Source organism: Aspergillus pseudodeflectus (genome assembly GCF_044049435.1).
Source record: "Aspergillus pseudodeflectus strain CBS 756.74 chromosome Unknown BJX68scaffold_3, whole genome shotgun sequence".
Taxonomy (NCBI): domain Eukaryota; kingdom Fungi; phylum Ascomycota; class Eurotiomycetes; order Eurotiales; family Aspergillaceae; genus Aspergillus; species Aspergillus pseudodeflectus.
This window is the reverse complement of record NW_027263779.1, coordinates 804,731-825,931: the sequence shown is the minus strand read 5'-3', so window position 1 is coordinate 825,931 and position 21,201 is coordinate 804,731. Positions and strand designations below refer to the sequence as shown.

At 51.6% G+C, this 21,201-nt stretch overlaps 6 protein-coding genes across 6 annotated transcripts; 2 read left to right on the top strand and 4 right to left on the bottom strand.

Moving 5' to 3' along the window:
• Nucleotides 1–104: 104 nt before the first annotated feature.
• BJX68DRAFT_226314 (putative ABC multidrug transporter) lies at nt 105–4,864 on the bottom strand. The gene is made up of 5 exons (XM_071038490.1): nt 4,096–4,864; nt 3,023–4,048; nt 2,233–2,970; nt 1,188–2,185; nt 105–1,134 (listed from the first exon to the last, which is right to left on the bottom strand). Exons 1-5 carry the CDS (start codon nt 4,816–4,818, stop codon nt 342–344), a joined length of 4,278 nt encoding a protein of 1,425 aa, XP_070904414.1. The 5' UTR covers nt 4,819–4,864; the 3' UTR covers nt 105–341.
• Nucleotides 4,865–6,919: 2,055 nt separating this feature from the next.
• Nucleotides 6,920–9,520, top strand: BJX68DRAFT_115988 (ankyrin repeat-containing domain protein). The gene is made up of 2 exons (XM_071036009.1): nt 6,920–7,348; nt 7,396–9,520. Exons 1-2 carry the CDS (start codon nt 7,135–7,137, stop codon nt 9,333–9,335), a joined length of 2,154 nt encoding a protein of 717 aa, XP_070904413.1. The 5' UTR covers nt 6,920–7,134; the 3' UTR covers nt 9,336–9,520.
• Nucleotides 9,521–10,060: 540 nt separating this feature from the next.
• BJX68DRAFT_261913 (uncharacterized protein) lies at nt 10,061–10,508 on the bottom strand (the record flags this gene model as incomplete). The annotated part of the gene is made up of 2 exons (XM_071044314.1): nt 10,061–10,223; nt 10,363–10,508. The coding sequence occupies 2 exons, from the start codon at nt 10,506–10,508 to the stop codon at nt 10,061–10,063; spliced, it is 309 nt and encodes a 102-aa protein (XP_070904412.1).
• Nucleotides 10,509–10,819: 311 nt separating this feature from the next.
• On the bottom strand, nt 10,820–12,336 carry BJX68DRAFT_115983 (NRDE family protein). Its single transcript, XM_071036008.1, has 2 exons — nt 12,143–12,336; nt 10,820–12,052 (listed from the first exon to the last, which is right to left on the bottom strand). Exons 1-2 carry the CDS (start codon nt 12,206–12,208, stop codon nt 11,132–11,134), a joined length of 987 nt encoding a protein of 328 aa, XP_070904411.1. The 5' UTR covers nt 12,209–12,336; the 3' UTR covers nt 10,820–11,131.
• A 320-nt stretch (nt 12,337–12,656) lies between these two features.
• On the bottom strand, nt 12,657–14,931 carry BJX68DRAFT_226300 (putative MFS transporter). The gene is made up of 2 exons (XM_071038489.1): nt 14,098–14,931; nt 12,657–14,049 (listed from the first exon to the last, which is right to left on the bottom strand). Exons 1-2 carry the CDS (start codon nt 14,265–14,267, stop codon nt 12,708–12,710), a joined length of 1,512 nt encoding a protein of 503 aa, XP_070904410.1. The 5' UTR covers nt 14,268–14,931; the 3' UTR covers nt 12,657–12,707.
• Nucleotides 14,932–16,557: 1,626 nt separating this feature from the next.
• Nucleotides 16,558–21,147, top strand: BJX68DRAFT_276780 (ABC transporter ATP-binding protein; the record flags this gene model as incomplete). Its single annotated transcript, XM_071048181.1, has 9 exons — nt 16,558–16,959; nt 17,011–17,091; nt 17,150–17,265; nt 17,320–17,374; nt 17,438–18,039; nt 18,086–19,245; nt 19,295–19,467; nt 19,519–20,048; nt 20,103–21,147. The coding sequence occupies exons 1-9, from the start codon at nt 16,798–16,800 to the stop codon at nt 21,145–21,147; spliced, it is 3,924 nt and encodes a 1,307-aa protein (XP_070904409.1). The 5' UTR covers nt 16,558–16,797.
• Between the last annotated feature and the right edge of the window lie 54 nt (nt 21,148–21,201).

Here is a 21,201-nt window from a genome sequence, read left to right as displayed (position 1 = left end):
AGTCAAGAATGAACTCAATGACATCCTAGAGCAGTTTATTGGCCCTATCTCAGTATCCTTCGAACTTGTTTCTCAAATGAACCTTTAGCTTTATCATGGACATGTGTGGCGATAAGCACGATTCTATTAATTTTTAAGAAAGGAGTATGTCTAAGTATAGCTCTCGCAATGCAGGTATGTCTAAAAGCCATGGAACGCCAAATGAGAAAAACACAATTAAAGGACAGAAGGGCGGGGGTTGTACCCCTTGGGTATACCATCCCCGCCATGCCAAAGTAAATGAGAAGCATAGTCAAAAATCAACGAACTTCTCGCAAACAGATATTTTGTCAAGGAGGAAGCTAATCCTCCGCCTTCTTGGAAGCCTTCGTGCGCAGCTTCATGAGCCCATAAACAAGAGCATAACTGCTGAACACGAAGATGGCAATGATGCCGACATCGCGCCACCCGTAGTAGTAATCCAACAGGTTCAGGCCGTAGAGGTAGTCGCTTCCGCGGGTATACTGGCAAACCTGGCAGGCTTCGGTGGCTTCGGGATTGATCAGATTCGAGCGGGCGCCCATGCCTTGCATGAAGGTGGATAGGTAATCAGCGCAGGTCGAGCCATTTGGCGGGTCGAATGTTGCGAATTCACGCTCGCGGCATTTGATGTCGACGTCGAAGACGGTGAAGGTGAGCAGGGAGCCCATGAGGTAGTTGAAGGGGTTCATCCAGTAGATCCAATAGCGCCAGAACTCCTGGATCTGGGCATAGGGGACGAGGACACCACAGAATGAGACAAGAGTTCCGATGACAAGGGGGTTGGTGAGGGTGGCGAAGACGGCGTTGGGGGCGTAGGCGGAGATGAACTGGCCGATTCCAGTATAGAGACCCTCGTAGAGGAGCATGACGAAGAAGACAGCACCGGCCTTGTCGGACTCTGTGGGCATTCCGGTCTGGTAGTAGAAGCAAACGAAATAGAGCACCGCACAGAGGACCAGGTAGGGAAGTTCAGAGACAATAAGGCCAGTCACGAAGGCAACCCATGAGTACATGCGGGATTTCTTTTCGCGAGCATCGTAGATGTCACGGCGTTCAATGAAGAGGGGCTGAAGCTGAGCAATAGCACCAGGGGCAACGAAGATAAAGTTGAACCTGAACTTGTTAGTAAATTTAAGAATGAAATAATGAGTGAGGGAGCAGCTTACAGAGCGAAGAGCTTCAATTGAAGTTCTCCAATAGATTCACCCATCTTCCAGAATGAAAAACCGTTGAAGATGGCAGACCCAATGTGTAGTGCGAGTTTATTGTTCACGTAGTCAGTGTTTCGATAGACAGCGACACATGTGCGCTTAGTGACGATCAGGGTTTGCTCCCAGAGGGGCATAGCGAATTCGTGGCCGTCATCAATGGTCCCAGGCGGCTTAGAAGCTGCATCACTAACAATCCGGTCGAGTTCCTGCTGCGCATTCGTGTGCTCCGGGGAAGCCTTCCAAATCTCATTCCAATCGCGGCCTTGCGAAAGAGTGCCAGAGACGACATCAATCATGTGTTCAGCAGGGTTAGCATTTGGAGGGCAAGGGGCTCCATGGCGAGCGAAATATTCCTTGACAGTAGAGCCATTGTCACCAATGTCACCAAAGTAGACCATCTTTCCGCCCTTGGCCAAAAGCAGCAAGCTATCGAATTCTGCGAACAATTGGGCCGATGGCTGATGAATAGTGACTAGCACAGCCTGGCCAACATCAGCCAGCTTGCGAAGGAAGCGTACGGTGTTATAGGCAGATTGGCCATCGAGACCCGAGGTCGGTTCGTCCAGGAAGATGAGAATGCTGGGTTTGGAAACAAGTTCCACACCAATTGTGACACGCTTGCGTTGTTCAACACTCAAACCAGCGCCCACACGACCGATAAGAGTGTCGGCAATATCATGAAGTTCTAACAAGTCAATGATGGTGTCGACATACTTCAGCTTCTCCTCCCGGGGTGTGGTGCGCGGCTGTCGGAGCAAAGCAGAGAACTCCAAGCTTTCTCTAACGGTTGCATAGGGTTCATGTACATCAAGCTGCTCACAGTAACCAGCAGATCGTTGAAAGGAGACGGGCAATGGTCGACCATCGACAAGAATCTGGCCTTGAATAGTACCAGCTGTCTTCCTCTGGGCGAGAACATCGAGCAATGTGGTCTTCCCGGCACCGGATGATCCCTAGACTTATTAGCTGTCGTTACTAGCCCCTGAGAGAAAGGACTTACCATAAGAGCACCAAGCATGCCAGGCTTCACCCATCCATAGACATGGTCAAGGAGCTGACGGTCACCAGACGGGGTCTTGACAGTGTAAGAAAGATCTTTCCACGTGAAGACGGATGTGTTGCGGACCAGCTGGTTGTCAATATCGCTTTGATCCTGCGAACCTTCATCTTGTAGCTTCTTGGTACCCTTCTCGGTTGGCTGGGATTCCTCATCACGGTGCACGTTTTGGCGCTGCTTCTCCACGGTCTCACGAGGAATCAGCAGCGATGGCCCATTCTCCGAAGCGCCCTTCCATCGGCTCGTTGCGATGATAGTTAGAACGACGAAAAGAGCCCACCAGGCCCAGAGGATACCAAAGTTGCGCCAAACGTGAGAATGATCATATGAAAGCGAGTTCAAATAGTCATCACCCAAAACATAGTTCCTACCGGGAACGGCACCCCCAACACCAGTGCAGGACTGGGTGGTGGCATTCTCGTAGCCCGGCCCACTGGGGACAAGGTTTGTAAGTACGCATGGGATAGTCTTTCCATGAAATTCGTTTGAGAGCAAGGCGTCGAAACCATACGCCAAAGGGTCAATCCAATAGATCCAGACAAACCAAGGATGCATCTCTGGCTTCCGGATCATGTAACCTGTGTACATAATCAGGGCAGAAATCAAGAAACCGGAGACCTTGGACGCATCATCGAAAGTCTTGAAACCAGCTCCTACCGCCCGAAAGACAGCAGTCATGGCCTGTTAAGTGTTAGCATACCCCAACGTTCCCATATCGCTCCGGGTGACTTACCATTGTAGTAGCAAACACGATAATCCAAAATGTGAAGAACGCCGCTGCGGTCATCTCAAGCCCAACCATGAAGTACAGGACGATTGAAAAGATGCTGACTTGGAAGAGAAGAACGGGAATATCTGCCGCGATTTGTGCTATGCAGAATGCTGCGGGGTGGAAGTATGCAAATGACTTGTGTTTGATAAGGACTGGTCGTCCTTGGAATGATTCGGTGACTTCAGCCATTGCAAGAAGGGAATTGTAGAGAAGTGCGAAGAATAGGGCACCGGACTTGACAAAGAGTCCGGCAGAGTTGTTAGGGGCATCATAGAAGAGAGATCCTGCGATAAGTGCCTGAATGAGGGTTGAAACTTGTTTGATGATAAAGGTAGCTTTGTCTCCCCAGAGGATCTGATACTGGCGAGTTATACAAGCCTTCACTTGGTTGATAAAGTCAACCGTGAAGGGGCTATTCTTGGGGAGCTGCTTTGCCCTCTCCTCGGCGACGGAAATCTTGAAATCTTCGGTACAGCGCTTCGCGGTTTCAGAGTCAGGATAATCATATTCTCTGACCATGTTTGATTTCACCACGGACTTGTTGTATTCTTCCAACATAGCATCCGCATTCCGGGGGAAGCGCGCCTCGAAACCTGGCCGAGTCTTGCGTTCCGTGGGCACAGTAACACCGGTCAAGAAATCTGCAACATTGGATCCCTCACGGCAGACGAATCCGAGGGCCTCCATGTAGGGCCTGGCTTGGGTCATAGGTCCGTAGTAGATCTGCTTTCCCTCGTCCAAAACCAAGACCTTGTCGAAAAGGTCGTATATACCATTGCCTGCCTGATACAAAGTGACAATAGTACTCAATCCGAGAACATCAGTCAACGCACGAATACCCCTGGTCCACTCGAGGGCAGTACTGGCGTCAAGACCTCGAGTACTGTTATCCCAGCAGAAGACCGATGCACGGGTGGCAAGACATTCGATGATGGAGACACGCTTGCGCTCACCACCAGAAACACCTCTGACATACTCGTTTCCAACCTGTAACAGTTAGCTCTCAGCTGGTTTCGAATTGGGAGGGTTGTTACCTTTGTATCAACAGTATGTGAGATGCCCATAGACTCGAGCAAGAACTTCTTCGTCTCTTCCCGGTAGGCCTCTGGAGACTCGACCCCATTGGGCATACGAGCCGGAACCTTGAGCCGCGTGGCAAAGTCCATGGTCTCACCCACAGTCAAACTGGGGAAGAACAGCTCTTCTTCAGTGTTCATCACAATCTGGCCGCGGTATTGGCCAGCTTCCTCCGCTGTCATCGAGCCGTACCTAACGTCTCCAGAAACCGACTTGTATCCGAGGCGTTGATTGGCGAGCATCTTCAGCAAGGTCGTGCAACCGGATCCTGGTCGGCCAAGCACCAAGAGCATCTCTCCTGGCTTGACACAGCCGTGGCTGTCGCGGAGGATTGTCCGAAGAGGCGGCTTGTTGCGAGACTCTTTCATCAGCTGCGGCACATTGAATTGCGATAAGAAGTTCTCCTGCACTGCAGCTTCGGCACTGACGACCTCCACATTCAGATTCTGCCATGTGACTCCCAATTCCTGGCGCTTGAACCCTGATTGCATCTGACGTTCATTTTGTTGTTTCACTTGGGGCATGAGAGCCCAGCCGTCGGCACGGCTAGCATTGGGGTCGGGCGTAGGTGTTGAGGATTCATCGCCCAAGACAGTGGTTGCGCTATCCGAGTCTCTGCTGGCCACGGTCTCCCTGGACTCGTGGGGGAGGGCTTTATCCTCCACTTCGAGCGAAGACATGGTGATCGGCCGAGCACAGGGCAATAATACCTTGTCGGAAAGGATTCTCAACGGTCAGCAACATTTTCGGGGGCAGACTGAAGAAGTATATAAACACCGCCGCCTAGGGGAGTGGGTCAGGCCCGGGAGGGCCTGAATGAGCAACCACCCAGCCGGGGGTCAGAATCGAGCCGATTCCGAGCTTAGAAGGTCCACATGGTTCTCCTATTTCCGACATTTTTTTGGTTAATTCCAAGACGTCCGCTGAGTAAACGGGGGAACAGCGCAGAGCTTTTCACGGAGATTGGCGGTGGAGCACGGACGAAACGATATTTTCCAATAGGAGAGCCCTGGAAGCGACAGATTTAGGGATGTTCCGGTGCAGAGTCTTTTTCTGGAGATGGCGAGTGAAAAGGTGTGGGTCAAAAGTCGGCAGTCGGCGTGGCATCTCCGACATCAGTTCGAAAAGTTGTCTATCAAGATTCCGCTGACTGAGCACTCTTGGCCAATCGGACACTGTTTGCTTGTCCGAGATGTCCGGTTCCGCTGATTCAGCGGCGCGAGCTTCGCCAGCTGTTGGCTAAAAATTGAAAGCCTCGACCAATTCCCAAGAGGTTGAAACATCCGGGTTAAGGGTGCGGCGTCAGCCCGAACTGCGCCTTTCTCGTATCAGATAGCAGATCATCGTCATCCTTTGAACTTCGAGGCTGTCTCGGGAACTCCTTTGGAATCCGATAGGCAATTGATTGAGATTCAGGATCTTTCGCATGTCGGGTTCTCGCGCCTCGCCGATTAAAGCCGATGCTCCCATGATCAATTTTGACGCCATGAAGATCACCAATTCATCACACTGCGCCCTTCATGCGGTCTTCAAATGGACGCCCTCACGACACACGCGCCCATCTACATATATGGCTTACCGCCTAGGTCTTGGAATTCTTATTTAGATGCAAACAGGCCTCGATGATTTACAGTCTGAAGTCAACTGTCAACGACAAGTGATGCTGCATCCGCGCCAGCCCACCTGGGCAGGCAGCCATGAGCTCATCTCACCGTTCTCCCCGCAGGGCAGGACTTTGACTCATCAGATCTTCTTGTGATTTGTTATTCATGCTCAACCCGGCAGACCAAATTCTTACAGATCTCGCTTCGGCCACTCAGGCTTCCATGTGATGAACAAGGGCCCTGTGGATACCCTAGCCAAGCGGAGCTTTCCCGTCTTACAACCCTTTTTCCTCGCTCGTTCTGGAACTTCAATCGCTTTATCGCAGGTTTGCTTTGCCCGTTGCTCCGACGCCCGAGGTCTTGGTGCCGTCCGGCCTCAAACATCGAGCGAGATACACCTTGAACAATCAGCAGAGGTGACGAGACTGCTTACCAATGCCTCCTTCACAATGAGCATACGATTACGGCCAGCCGGTCAACTCCTTTTGTACTATTACGTAGCTCCGCAAATAGTTTCTCGGATCATGGTCTAGTCCTTGACCGACTTTGAAGGCTGCGATAATTGTGATTGCTCGGCTTCCCGTTCTTATCCCCGACGTCTCCGGGAATCCCAAACTCGAAACATGGCAAGCCCCTCCAGTCTGGAACAAGATGCGAACCATCCAAGAATATTGTTTGCAGATTCGCAGTGAGTATAGTTCTTGCGAAACAGGTTCAGTCCACATTCAGGTTATGTTTGAGCCGACTGTCTTTCTGAATCCTCTCACCTTTCTCGTGCGTTCGGAGTATATATTTCCGTGAGAACATACCCGAGTCGCACGGGGGTGGCTCCGCTGACGATCGAGTCGATCGACAACAGCAAAAGCAGGAAAATGCGATTGCAGATACTATTGAATGCAGAAGCCGGTCAACATGCAAACAACATAGCCACACGGTCCCAACATCTTTCAATCGCAAAATAAAAACCTTTGTGACTTGATTCTCTCGAAAATTTTGTTCACAGGCTGTAGTGGGCATACTTTCTGTGCTGCCCTAGTACCACCTACGCATGTTTTAAAGTCGGCGGGCCTCGTAAAATTTTGTGCACTGTTTGCGCAGCAATCATAGGAACTAGAAGCTCTGATGTGTTCTTCAAGATGTTGATTGCTGGGGTAAAAACCAACGTTGGTGAAACACGCCTGGTCATAGCCTGGTCAGTTGGAGAAACGGCCTAACCGGTTAGGCAACGATCCCAGGCCGCGCCCATCACCTGCCTAACACGTTCGCGTTCAATTCACGAGTATCAAGTTTTCAGGCTTATGAGTTGATATTCATTCGCCAAGCACCATTACAGCCTTTCATCATAAGACATTTGCGTTTGCATCGTAAAACGCTGCTTTGGGTTCGAACAGGATGAAGTGGGTTGATCTGCCAGCAGATGTACGGTCGCTAATACTCAAGGTGATCACATCGCGCCGTGAAATTGATCTACATCGCTTGGGCGAGCCGGGCGGCCTTTTCCTGCTGGAAGATGATGAAAACGAGCTTGTTCGGAGGGACCTTAAATCAGAGGACTGCGGTGCATGCGCTGCTTACGAGGACATCCGAAATTGTCTCAAAGTTTGCAGTAAGCCAACCCCTCTCCGCTTCAGTCCAAGCTGACATGCCTTCAAGAGGGATGGAGAGAGCTCATGACTAAGGTCTTAGTCGTGTATGGCCCAACTGAGTTTGTCATTTCCGAAGGGAGCGAGCACCAGGCCACAGCTGCCGTAAGATCCTGGTTGACCAGGAAAAAGCGAGCTGGGAAAACGCGGCCCGGCTGGCATATTGGACGGCAAGACCTACTCGCATTGTCGATCCAAAGAGGGTTCTCGGATTGCATGGCGTTGCTTATGGACCAATTTTCTTACCAGGAGCTCCTGAGCCATTGGGAGGAGAATCAGTGGACAGCAGGATGCTACCCTCATATCTCAGCCTCAACCGGGTGTACAGCAGCACTGCAGCTGCTGCACAGACGGGGAATAAACCTCGATCAAGCAGATTGGCAAGGACAACAGACACCGCTCATGGTTGCTGTGCGTGAGAGCCAAGCACAGGTTGCCGATTACTTGCTCAGTGTGGGCGCCAGGAGAGATGTGAAGCTGTTATTGACCACGAGAGACAGTCATGATGATGACTATGGAGCACCCTATACCATGTTTATGATCGAATGGGCGGCTTATTATGGTACATTGGACATGGTCCAGGTTTTGATCAAACACGGCCTCCATCTAAAGCGGCCATCAGAAACGCCAGGACCAAAGCCTTTGCACTGGGTCATTCAGCGGCCCGACCTTGCACTTGTGGAGGATATAGCTCTCTTGATTCTTGATCACGTCGATCTAGCTTCTGAGGTTCAGTGGAGTGGTTCCGTGCTTCTAAAAGGGGCTCTTAAAAATCATGCATCCACTGATCTGATTCGACGTTTGGTATCCAGCGGGATACCTGTTAATCAAGATTCATATCTCCCTCTTGAGTACGACCATTCGCCCTCCAATCTGCTTCGACATTTGCAACTCATCGAGATACCTGTTCATAATGATATGTATTTCCCTCTGGACCTGGCTGCTGAGCAGGCTTCGGAAGAGACGATCCGCCTGCTCATTGACAATGGAGCCAAGTGTACACTGGAAGCAGTTAACGCTGCCCGGAAACGAAACAGGGCGGACCTAGTGGATATAATTCTACCGTGCTGCAAGTTCCTTTACAAACAGACATTAAAGGACCACGCTATCAACGGGAACGTGGAAATGGTCGGGACGTATCTGGCATACGGCGCCGAAACATATCCCCCAGGAGATCGCAAAGATATACTATGTTCCGTGGCCTTCAAGGGGCATGTAGAAGTCGCCAAACTCCTTCTTGAGGCTGGCGCCGATATCAATGAGGAGTGCAAGATCTACGAAACGCCACTGCTCAGCGCGATTTTTGGACATCACGCGCACATGGTTGAATTCCTCCTGGCACACGGCGCCCCGGCCAAAAGCCTACGCTACGAACCCTTGCTCGCTACAATCGAAGCATATACCCCAAGGTGCGATCCATGGGTCCAGCCCGACGAGTTCGCCGACACCACGAAGGCTATTATCCGCCTCCTCGTTGCCCACGGTGCAGATGTCAATGCGGAGTCGAGTTCCTACGGTAGAGGCGCTCCCCTTCACACAGTTGTCAATCTTGGGTTTCTCGACATTGCAGAGTGCCTTATAGAGAATGGCGCGGACGTTAATCTGCGTGTGGGAGCCTATGGAACCCCTCTCCACGTAGCCGCCCTGACGGGCTCTCAAGCAATGATTCGCCTTCTCTTGACACACGGTGCAAAAGCAAATATCACATCCGGCAGCCATGGGCATCCTCTGCAAGCGGCTATCGCATGCGGATCATTGGCATGTGTGAAGCTGCTTCTTGACAATGGTGCCGAGGCCTCACTAGATGGTGGGGCTGGATATCCAAGCGCTTTGGAGAAAGCTCGGCGCTGCTGGGAAGACAGCCAGAATTGGGAGAGAAGGGAGATCCTCGATTTCATACACGACCACTTTGAGAATTGTGGGCTCTTCGAGGTGCCTGATCTGTTCTGAGATTTGACTTAGGGGAGAGGACCTTTTCATGAAGTTAATGATTCTGACGACATCTCACTATCTAGGGAGGATTGTGTCCTAGCCATGATGCATGAGGCCGGAAGACATTCGCCAAACAGCCAGTGTCGAACGTGGGCTGAGCTCATGCATTGACCAACGGAATATTGGTCGTGAAAGCATCCCTGAACGTCTCGGGCATACTCTGGACTCAGTGGCAAAGTTTGCACATGTGTGTATGTGGACTCGGCGTCTGCTTTAGACTTACTTGGATAATCTCACTCAGCGCGGCATCCTCTAGGATGTGGTTACAAGGAAGCCGTCAGGGTTACTAGTCTGAATCAAAACGTTCCAAAAATTGGACACAGTTCTCATGCGAGGTATGACTGTGATTCTTGTTTGTATTCATCGGCTCCATAGCATAGCCGATCTCTACCGGAGCTCATTGTCGAGTCATGGCCCACATGGAATATTATTTCTATGGAACTATAATCTGTCGATAGGAGATAACCCGGTAGCCCTGCCCATGACGGTTGACCCGAGTTCCAGAATCAAAGCATGGAACATCCATAGATCTTTCAAAATGCACCATCCGCACTTATCCTAGCCCTCTAGGTGTATCACTTCATTGCCCGCGTTCCCCAACAAGCTCTGACCTATCAAGCAACTGGTAAGAAACTCGCCTCGAGTAGGTAGCAACCTATCCATGCCAGGTGCCCAGATGAAACTCACATGGCCCTCTGCAATGCCTCAATCTTCCCCTTCTGCTCAACATTCTTGACCCTCAATGTCTCCACCTCCGCAGAACTCGACGACCCTGACCCCGACGCCGAAGGTGTATGAATACTCTCGTACGACGTCGCGCGTTCTCGGTAGGGGAATGGGCCTTTTCTATACGTTGCATATTTTATGCGTGATTAGTCACCTTCTACCTTCCTTCATAGCCAAAAAGTCACATGTGATTATGCTGCGCAGGAGATGGGATGAAAGAAATGACGTCATAGCGTCTTAACGCGGGAAAGGAACGTACTCTGCGAGATAGCCACGCGGTCGCGGAGGTAGACGCGATTCGTTTGCCAGACGGGCTGGAATGGCGATTGAGAAGGGCCGGCTTCCTGGGATGTTGCTGCTGGAGGAGACGCTACGGTTGAGGGCGGGGCGCGCGTTGAAGGACATGGTGGGTATACTGTACGTATACGGGATTTGGAGGATGGAGAGGTGGATGGTCAACGACAATTTGATCTTACTATACGAGGGTCGATATGCAGCAGACAAAAAGAACGAATAGCTCTGAATCCACACAAGCCTGATTTAGATAATTAGCTCAAGAAAATAGGTAACTCAACGTAGATATATGCGACAGGTACTCTTGTTCACATGAGAACACGTGACATTCCATTTGCAGAGACAATGATGTAGCGGGGAAGATGCGACGAACCAGAACACTGAAGTGCAGTCGATCCTCAACGAGACTCGGACGAGAGTCCTCCATTTTAGTTCTCTTTGCCACAGCTCCGCGAGCCTCCGCATGGCATTCCCCGGTTTGATCTGCGAGGGGTTTGACGCCTCCCCGCATTGAACCGCGGTCGGCTTCGAGGGACTCCGCAAAGCGTGGCCGGACCAGGAGCGAAAGGGATGGTGCCGGATGGATTCCTTCGCCGAAGGTACGTGCCTCAGAGGCTGTGCTGGGATAGAATGCTTGGATAATCTGACTGATGACTGAAGTATTCGTAGCTGAGGCAAGAACAGCAAGAACGGGCGCTGCACCATGATGCAACGATGTGCGCGCAGGGAGCCAGCTACAGGTCCACCTGGAATTCAAACGATCGATCCCTCTCCTCTGGCGACAGCGGCTGCCCATCCTCGTCATACAGTGTCCGCGCGACATACCGCACCCGTCGGTCATGTCCAACCAGGATGACAGTCTGCGTCTGAGTGCCGTACATACCCTCCATATATGATGGGTCGAGCAGCTTCGCATTCCAATCCACTTCGCCCTCTTGATGCTTCTCTGAGGCCTTTCCTATGGCTGGAATGAAGATGCTTTCCTTGAATAGTCCGAGATATGCCTCCGCCTTTGTCCCACCGGGAAGTCGGGGAAGGGTATCAGTTGAAAGAACACCGAATAGTCGCTCAACGAGGGCATCTTCATCGTCGCCCTTTTCCAGACTCGCAGCGACCGCATCCGCTGTTAAGCTCTCCCCGAGCAATATCTTCTTCCATGCCTTTGTGTGATCCGCGCCCTCCCCTTCCAGAGTCATATTGCTCAACGCGACCGTCAACCCACTCCCTCCATTCACCCTCCGTACCTGAACATCGCCATTACAACACTCCATATTTGCACTGCGATTCGACACAATCGCTAACGCACCGGGCTCTGGCTCGCTGACATCTCCGAGAAGTAGGTTAAACCCGCCCACGGAGTCGAGATCTTGGCTTGCCTTCAATTCGTCGATAAATTCCTCCACATGGCCCTTCGCCGCCGCGGGGTGTTCGGATGAGGCAGTCAGCCAGGAGTTGATGATGTCTCCGCGACTTCGCGTGCCGACGGCACGGGCGCAATTCGTCTCGAGACAGTTCGTTAGCACGGCGACTAGGCCAGTCCTTGTGACTCCGAGCCATGTTCCGTGTGCGGCGCGAGCGAGGTCGCGCGCGGAGAGGATATGTGTGTGTGGTTCGGGCCACCAGTTTGCCCTGGACGTTGGGCGGGCTAGGAACTCCTATCGGACTCGGTTAGTATTGTACAAAGTAGGCAAATTGTAACGCAAAGGCAGCCAACAAGAATAGAGAGAGACAGCTGCGAAACTTACATCGCGATTGTTGATAATAATAAAGCGATAGTCGGGATGCGTGGTCGAGAGGATTGCGATACACATTGCTCTCGCTTCAAGTTGTATTCTGCTTTGATTCTGATCTTGGTTCGTTATCGATATTGATGGAATGTGGCAACAGACAAAACGGACTGCGAGAGAGACCCCTTATATACCAATCCCTCTGCAACAATCATGCGGTAGACAATCCATCGGATGATGGATACTTCAAACGCAGACCCGGGCACAGCCGCAGCGTGATATCTTCTCGCCGTACGGCTAAGAACGATAATGAATTGTCGTATGATAATTGAACCCGAGTATGACAGCTGACATTGGTGCGCTGTGCTGGGATACGAAGCGGGGAGTCGACTCCCTCGGCATCGGCAGAGTCCGGTCGGTCACTCAGCTGTGCCAGCAGAAGTACGCACGAGGAGTCATCCGCCCTTGGCAGAGAAGGAAGTTACTGGAAGGAACGACTGTCTTGTCATTAGATTTCCTGAATAGGAAGCCACCATCTCATTGGTCATAATATGTGAGCGAACTGCTATATACATTGCATCCCCTAGATAACATATCTAAATCCCCTCTGGTGCTGGCGAGCAGCAGCAACGTCAATCCCCTCCTGCTCGGCAATTTCCTGTAATACCTTCTGGTCCTTCTCTGTGAGAGTCGCGTTCTCATCCTCGAATCGCTCCTGGCGCTTGTTTAGCGAGGTCAGGTGGAAGTACATATAGACGGCCATGAGAGCTCCGACGACTTGCAGGCCAATGCATACGCCCATCGCAGGGCGGTAGTATGGCACGTCCTTTTCGCGATAGGTAAACGGCGTCCAGATACTAGCTGAGTTGCCAACGGAATTGATAAAGGCGTAGGCGGCGGCGCGCTTGGCGGGGGGTCGGGGAATAGCACCCGCGATCCACGAGTAGACGGTTCCGTTCTGCGCAAAGACGAAGATCATGAGGAAGAAAGAGAAGTAGCGCGCGCCAAAGACGTCGGTTGAGAGAAAGATGACGAAGCCGATGATGGTGATTGGGATCGGGTAGATGAAGAACCAAAAGCGCTTTCCGAAACGATCGGATAGGTACGAGTGCGCCATCGAGTAGAAGACCATGAAGATGTAGGGCGGAGCAACGAGGAGAAGGGAAATTGTTCGGCTGTACCCAAGCGTTGCGGTGAGGGAGGGGAAGAAGTTCTGGAAGCCACTGGCGCCGGTAATGGCCATGTAGGCGATGGCGAGCGCGTAAGTCTTGGGGTCCTTGAAGGCGAGCTTTAGGCCTGTCATCTGGCTCATACCAGTGCCGGCATCGACGTCGGATTGGCGGGCCTCGACTGCTAGACGCTTTATCGCAACATGTCGCATCTCCTCGGGGAGGCGGCGCCAGTTCTCCGGGAAGTCTGGGAGAAGCACACAAACAACGAGGCCAACGAATACTGTGATTGCACCTTCAATGATGTACAGCCACTGCCAGGGAGAGAGGCCGCGGGCGCCTGCCATGCCGTCCAAGATTCCAGCAGCGATTAAGTTGCCAAAGGCGCCAGAGAGAAGGGAGCCAGAGTAGAAGATACTCATGCGAAGGGCAAGCTCACTCTTGGTATACCACTTGGACAGGTAAAAGAGCACACCGGCAAAGAACGGGGCTTCGACCAGACCGAGGATAAACCGACAGGCCACAATACCACCATAGCTGGTGACTTGGCTCGTCACAGCCGACACCAGGCCCCAGGCGACGGTACAGCCGCCGAGATAGAAACTTGGCCGGCCCATATAGTTGAGGAGCAGATTCGAAGGAACTTGCATGAGAATGTAGCCCACAAACAGAATAGAAAGGCCGGTTTGGTACTGCTGATCGTTGAGATTCAGGTCTTGCTCGAGCCCCTGCAGTTTAGCAGCGGCGTAGTTATTCCTGCATTCGTTAGTTGAAGGTAGTTGAAAAAGAAAATGCGAGGCCTACCGGTCGATGTAATTCATCAGATAGACGAGAATCACGAGTGGCATGATGATACTATCAATGCGCCGGCGTAGCTTCTTCTCAATGACCTTCTCCTCGGGCGTGAGCTCCCCGATGGCATTCATCTCCTCATCGTGAGCAAGGTTCGCCTTCTCGGCGGTGAGGTCGGCCATCGTAACTTGGTGCCGGGACTGGGTGATAGAGTAAAAGTGAAAAAGGAGACAAGGATGATGATGGATCAAGAATGCAGATCAATGTCCCGGGCAGGCGGACTTTATACCCGAACTTTTGAGCGAAAGAGTGGCACAACAGACCTGGATCATGGAACATCAGCATGACCGTTTCCTCCTCCCTCATTTGGATGACTATCAAGCTGCTCTGGAAGAAAGACGAGAGTGGGCGCCACAAAGAGTCAAAACGCAGCTCGTGCCATCTTTGATTGGGTCAACCTGATTCCGTGTCGTCGTTGAGGGTGCGAGTGGAGCATGGTCGCAGTGGAAAGTGCGGAGAAAGGCCGGGGGAATGGAGTCAAACACGAATTGAGGGGGCCTTCTCCACCAATCCAGGGTCTACAAATTCCACCCCGACTCTTTCTAGCTTGCACCTTCTGCCGCTCCCTTCATCCGTTGGATCCAATTGTGCCAGAATCCGCGTTGCGTGGGGGTCGGAGTATTTCCGTTCAGGGAGAAAAGAAAGTTTGATGAGACCGGGGGATCATCGAGGCGCCACAGCTCTTCTCACGAGTAAGCGGTCTGCATCTCGAAATCCAACGCCATTGCCCCAAGTCCGGTGATTGATCATCCTATTGGGAATGGTCCCCGCATAAATGACCCATGGTCGGATCCGACGCCTTTCCATTGGTCGTTTGGACCGCAGTAAAGGCTAAAGTTGTGCAGGTCCCTCGAGGTTTTAGCCGGGGTAATCACAAAGACGTCAGAGAAATACCCGAGGCACGACGTTTGCAGTGGCCTGATTCCTGATCATTGAGTTCTTGGCTCGCACCATCTCCGGTCGCATGAACGTGCATCGGGAGTGAAGTCGGTATCTGTCAAGCTCCAGCCTCCTCAGCCATCTTCTTGTCCTGTCTTGGGTGCCCGAGACAGCCAAGTCACGATCATCTCACCGAAAGAACGGCTTTCCACTCTCTTCCTGTGGTGAGGTCTAGAGTCGCAATGTACAATCAAGTAGTACTGATCGTGATTTCTTTCAGACTTCTCGCAGTCCACTTGTCCCAACGATTCGCACTTCCTCGCGAGCTCGTATCGTGTAAGCCACCTCTTATCCTGAAATCTGGTTCCGCTGCCAAGTTCCTCGGCATCCCGGGGATTCCGCTTTCAGAAAGCAGCTCCTCTGGCCCAGACCTCGTCTCGGAGTCTGTCCGTGTTGTTGAAATCGGGAACCAGCCGCGAAAGTGGATACGGCAGGGAGATAGATAGCCAAGAGAGTATTGTGTTGTGCCAGGTGTTGAGGGACGCATTTCAGGTTGGCCCAGAGACACGTTCAGGTGCCCGCTGCAACGCTGTCGACCTTTCAGCAGGCCTTGGGGTCATAGTGTTATCTGTTTTGATATGTATTTCAAACAGTTGACCTGGTCCTTCAAGTTGATTCGGGTCTCTGAAATTGGCCCCAGTCAATAGAGACGTATCCAAAAACAATTGTTGTTTCAACCCACAATCTTTATCGGAAAGGCCCTGTCATCTTCCTTTCCTTCGATACCCTGTGCGCATATAGCACACGGCGTATTCATATATGAAGTTGGGGTATTAACAACCAAATGAGCCTTCAGGAGAAGGCACCTACCCGACTCCTATACCGCTGCGATACGCCAGTTCACATGACCATCCTGAGACCGAGGTCTTGGAATATCATATCGCGCTCGCCCATGATCCCAACAGGCTGGTCTGGAGTGTGTGTGTAACCTTTGAGGATGTCACAGCAGTAGTTTATTCATCCTATATCATTCTGCTGCCTCTCTGAGGAAAAAGCTCGCACTGTGGTCGCTATTGCGAGTCATCTCCCTAGAGGAGAGAAATCAATGAATGTTCTCCTGGGGTCGCTTCAGACCATAGCTTTGGTTGACACGGGTGCGAATGCCTGATGAGGCTTTGATGAAAGATAGGTCCTGGTGTTGTGGTGCCCTCCTTAAGTCTCAAACTAGACACGGTAGTAGGAAGGGGCGTACGCTCACAGACTCTGCTTGTCAAAGTTTCATGAGGTCTCCGGTGAATCCAACTCGCCGTTCAAGTAGCTTGATCCGCGGGAGTTGGAATATGTAGCCGCAATACACAGGGATCCGACCCGACAGGGGGACTGCGCATGTAGAAACACTCACGAGCGATACAGGCACAGCCAACCAATACTGATGGAACCATGGGAACATAAATGCTCGCATTATTGCAAGGTGCGCAAGCAAAATCGACAAGCGCTCGGCAGGCGATTCGCTACCTCGGAAAGCCCGTGCTGGACCCGAGCTGCCGGGCGTCAGTTCGAGATCTTCACGTAAACTGTTCACGATTGGTGTTTTGGCTTCTTGACGGGGTGGGACTGCGCCTCTTACTTGTCACGGGCAGGAGAGATCATATGTTCAAATTTGGCTGCTGTCCTTTCTTTGCAGAAGATATCTCTCTCAGTTTGCCGCCGCAGAAAACAGCTGGCTAAGGTAGGTGTTGCGTTGTGTGTGATACTCTAGCAGTTTCTGTCGCGATGAGCTTTTCGACTGCTTCACGGACATGTAGGGCGAGTAGCCCGTCTGATACATGTTCGCCGGAGCATATCAGTCCTGTTCCAGAGGCGGTTGATGTTGGTGCGGATGCGCAAGACGAACGTACGGGCGACTCGAAACCACGCCTGTTTAGGAGCTACTTGGTGCGTCCATCTTACAAAATGTTGCCTTCCGCTGATATTGACCTTGCCTAGAGAATTATCTCTTACGGAGCAAGAAATGGAGGGATTCTCGCGATAGTCCTGGGGTTGATTGCGGCCATGGGATCCGGAGTGGTCGGTTTCCGCATGAAGTATCTCCATTCCAAGATAAAAGCTTATTGATGTGATGTAGGCGCTACCACTTATGAACGTCATATTCGGCCGGCTGGTGGGAGATTTCACGCAGTACTTTATTCCAGGGACAGGAATGACGAAGGAGAAATTCCTCGCTGCTGTAGCAAGAAACACGCAAGCTCCCTGATACCCGCTGTTTTGAAGAGGGAGTTGACTTACCAACTGCAGGACGTTCATCCTCTACCTCTTCGCGCTCAAATTCGCCCTCACCTATATATACAAGGTAGGAGGTATCGGACCCTCCTTCATCCTGTGAGCACAGACTGATGGAGCCGTGAACGAGTAGGTCTGTTTTAGATATGTAGGTCTCCAGGCATCGAGCACGTTGCGCCTCAAGTATATCCGCGCACTCTTCGACCAGCCCGTCAGCAAATTAGACGAGATGGCTCCGGGCACGGTGATAAATGCAATTATAAGCTCGTCAAATACCATCCAACAAAGCATCTCGGATCGACTGGCCACACTGTTTCAGACAGTGGCTCTCTTGATCACAGCGTATGCCATTGCCTTCCACTACTCATGGCATTTAACACTGGTTGTCAGCTCGGCAATTCTTTTCATCGGAATTTGCATGTCAATCACAACTCCTATACTTGTTCGCCTGCTCCATGGCATCAGCGAGGCAGAGGACAAACACATGTCGATTGCAACGGATGTGTTCAGCTCAATCCGGACCGTGTTTTCGCTCAACGCCGAGGGCGCATTAACAGAGCGGTATTTCAGTTGGGTAAATGAGGCAAGCAAGCGAGGTCTGAAGATAAGCGTCGTTGGCGCGGTTCACTTGGGCTTGATTTTCTTTGGAGTGTATTGCAGTTTTTCATTGGCTTTCTGGTACGGGCTGAGGCAGTTCTATTATGGACACATCAATGATGTGAACACGATAATAACGTATGAGAACTCCGCGTTATATCTTTGCTGTGCTGACGCTGTGAAGGGTCTTTTTCTCCGTGCTCATCGCCGTGATGGTCATGGGCCAGATTGCCGCGCCACTGATGATCATCTCGAAAGCGGTTGGTTCGACTGGTTCCTTTTTCAATATTATTGATTCTGGCGAGCGACCGCACGCCGGGTTGAAGGAGCCCCAAGTATCGAGCGAAGAGGACATTGTTTTTGAAAACGTGACATTTGCATACCCTACTCGACCGACCGTCCCAGTCCTGAGTAATTTTAGCGCTCGATTCCAGAAGGGAAAGACGACAGCTCTTGTTGGCCCATCCGGTTCCGGCAAAAGCACCGCGATGGCTCTAATTGAAGCCTGGTACGAGCTCCCTGACCGAACTGGAGGAGGAATCTATATTGGTGGACAAAACCTCGAGCAGATCGATCTCAAGTGGTGGAGATCCCAGGTGGCATTGGTGCAGCAGGAGCCGTTTCTATTCAACGACACCATCTACAACAACATCTGCTTAGGATTCATCGGGTCCCGTTGGGAGGACAAAGCCAACCTCGTCAAGTGGAATCTGGTGGTCGCTGCATGCAAAGAGGCGTATGCGCACGACTTCATCCAGAACCTTCCGTCCGGGTACGATACCACTGTCGGCGAGGGTGGGATTACTCTGAGTGGGGGGCAACGACAAAGGTTGGCCATCGCTCGCAGTATTGTTAGCAAGCCGTCGGTCTTGATACTCGACGAGGCAACAAGCTCCATCGACATTCATAGCGAGCGGATCGTCCAGGCCGCATTGGATCGCGTGGCGAGGAATTGCACGACAATTGTTATTGCACATCGCCTATCAACCATCCGGAAAGCTGACCATATCATTGTCCTGAAACAAGGATCAAATGTCGAGGAAGGAACCCATACCGAACTTATGGGTATGAACGGTCTATACAAGAAGTTGGCCGACGCGCAGCGCATCAGTACAGACTCTGTCAGTGTTAACCCAGGGGAAAATGAGCTGCTGGGACACGCAGAGGAGGAACCGTTTGAGCCGCTGCTTAACGGAATCGATAGTGGAAAAGACGGACCGATCCACAACAGCGAGCGAGGAGGAGGGTTCAGCCTACTTAAAGGCGTTGCAAGTATTCTTGCTGCACAAAAAAGACAATGGTTCCTTTTCATGTTTGCGATGATCGGGGCATTTGGTGCTGGAGGTAAGCCAAGTCGTTTTTGATGCATGATCTAATGCTGATGCCCAAACAGTGGGATTTTCTATTCAAAGTTGGCTGTTCGCAAAGCTTATCGATACGTTCCGGTACATTGGGCAAGACCTGCTGGATGCGGCCGATTTCTGGGCTTTGATGTTTTTCGTCCTAGCCCTGGGCATGGGGGCATGCTACTCGATGATAGGATATTCTTCCAACTCGATATCAATGGTGAGTTACACTGTCACTCGCTGGCACAGTGCACATACTGATCCGCAGCAGCACGTTGGATCAGCCGCGCGCAAGGACTACTTCACCAAGATCCTTCAAAACCCGGTTCCATATTTCGACAAGGAAGAAAACGCCTCCGGTAGCGTCGCTTCTCGCCTATCCTCGGACACGAAGCAGTTGCAGGAATTCTGTGGCATTCCAAGCGCCTTTCCGATGATTTCTGTCCTGAATGTGACTGGCTGCATGATCATCGCGTTCATTTACGGCTGGAAGTTATCTGCGGTCGGAGTCATTGCCATCATGCCTATTCTTGCTACTGCTGCGTATCTGCGTGTCCGGTATGAGCTGCAGCTGGAGTCACTCAACGCAGAGGTCTACGCCGACAGCTCCAGGTTTATCAGTGAAGCCGTGAGAGCGTTCCGAACCGTCAGCGCGCTAACTATGGAGGACTTTATCATCAACCGATACATCAAGCTTCTGGGCGAACAGAGGATCAACGCTACCAGAAAGTCGTGGTTTTCGAGTGTTGTTTTCGCGTTCTCTGAGAGTATGGAATTCCTGGCGATGGCGCTGTCATTCTGGTACGTATCGCATTATTGTCCAAAGAAAGAGGCTAATAGTGCCCTGAATTGTAGGTATGGGGGTCAGCTGTTAGCGTCTCGGGAATATGATCCGGTAGACTTCTTCGTCGTCTTCATTGCCATCATTCAGGCTGCCGCCTCAGCGGGCATTTTTTTCAGCTTCGGCCCGGATATCGCACAAACACGGGCTTCTGTAGAACGAATCCTGACCGAGGGTGCTAATGTGGAGAGGCCGGAGAGCAAAGAAGATGGCTTGATTGCGGCTGACGGCCCAGTCAATCTAGAATTCTCACGGGTGACCTTCCAGTATGCTTCCCGTACATCACCAACCCTAGAAGATTTGAGCCTTCGCATCAACGGCGGGCAGTTCGTCGCATTTGTCGGGCCATCTGGGTGTGGAAAGTCCACCCTTATCTCCCTTCTAGAGCGATTTTATGAGCCAACGTACGGTAAGATTATCTTCGGCGGCCGAGACCTTAGATCCATAAACGAGTCTTCGTATCGACGGAGAGTCGCGTTGGTTAGCCAGGAGCCGAAACTATTCGAAGGCAGCATTCGTGAAAACCTCCTTCTCGGTCTTGAACTTTCGCCAGAGGAGGTTGAAAAAGAGATGGTGCAGGCGTGCCGTGACGCCGAGATTCATAATTTCATCGCATCATTGCCCGACGGCTATGCCACTGAATTAGGGATCAACGCGCAGGTATCACTCAGTGGGGGACAAAAGCAGCGACTCTGTATTGCGCGGGCACTCATGCGGTGCCCTTCCCTCCTTTTGTTAGACGAGGCAACATCAAGCCTTGACTCGGAGTCTGAGCGCCTCATTCAAAACTCTCTCGAGCGACTCGCAGGAAAGCGGAATATGATCATTATCGCGGTGGCTCATCGACTTGCTACCATCCAGAACGCGGACTGCATATATGTATTCCGTGAAGGCACTGGAAAAGAAGGCTCGCGGATCGTGGAACAGGGAACGCATCAGGAACTCTTACAGAAGAGAGAGCTGTATTTCCAGATGGTAAGTTTGAGTGACCCGGAGAGAGTGTGGTGGCTGACCGAAGCAGTGCCAAGCGCAGGCGTTAGACTCGTAAGAGGCCAATAGATTAAAATTGATCCGTATCGTACTCAGTGCTACACAATGATATTTTCACCACTC

Bases quoted from the DNA above. Each gene is read 5' to 3' on its own strand.
- BJX68DRAFT_226300 (XM_071038489.1), bottom strand. From the start codon at position 14,267: ATGGCCGACCTCACCGCCGAGAAGGCGAACCTTGCTCACGATGAGGAG. The intron at 14,050-14,097 runs GTAGGCCTCGCA...TAACGAATGCAG, and splicing joins CTGATGAATTACATCGACCG to GAATAACTACGCCGCTGCTA.
- BJX68DRAFT_115983 (XM_071036008.1), bottom strand. From the start codon at position 12,208: ATGTGTATCGCAATCCTCTCGACCACGCATCCCGACTATCGCTTTATT. The intron at 12,053-12,142 runs GTAAGTTTCGCA...CGAGTCCGATAG, and splicing joins TTATTATCAACAATCGCGAT to GAGTTCCTAGCCCGCCCAAC.
- BJX68DRAFT_226314 (XM_071038490.1), bottom strand. From the start codon at position 4,818: ATGTCTTCGCTCGAAGTGGAGGATAAAGCCCTCCCCCACGAGTCCAGG. The intron at 4,049-4,095 runs GTAACAACCCTC...TAACTGTTACAG, and splicing joins CACATACTGTTGATACAAAG to GTTGGAAACGAGTATGTCAG. The intron at 1,135-1,187 runs GTAAGCTGCTCC...TAACAAGTTCAG, and splicing joins CAATTGAAGCTCTTCGCTCT to GTTCAACTTTATCTTCGTTG.
- BJX68DRAFT_115988 (XM_071036009.1), top strand. From the start codon at position 7,135: ATGAAGTGGGTTGATCTGCCAGCAGATGTACGGTCGCTAATACTCAAG. The intron at 7,349-7,395 runs GTAAGCCAACCC...CATGCCTTCAAG, and splicing joins AAATTGTCTCAAAGTTTGCA to AGGGATGGAGAGAGCTCATG.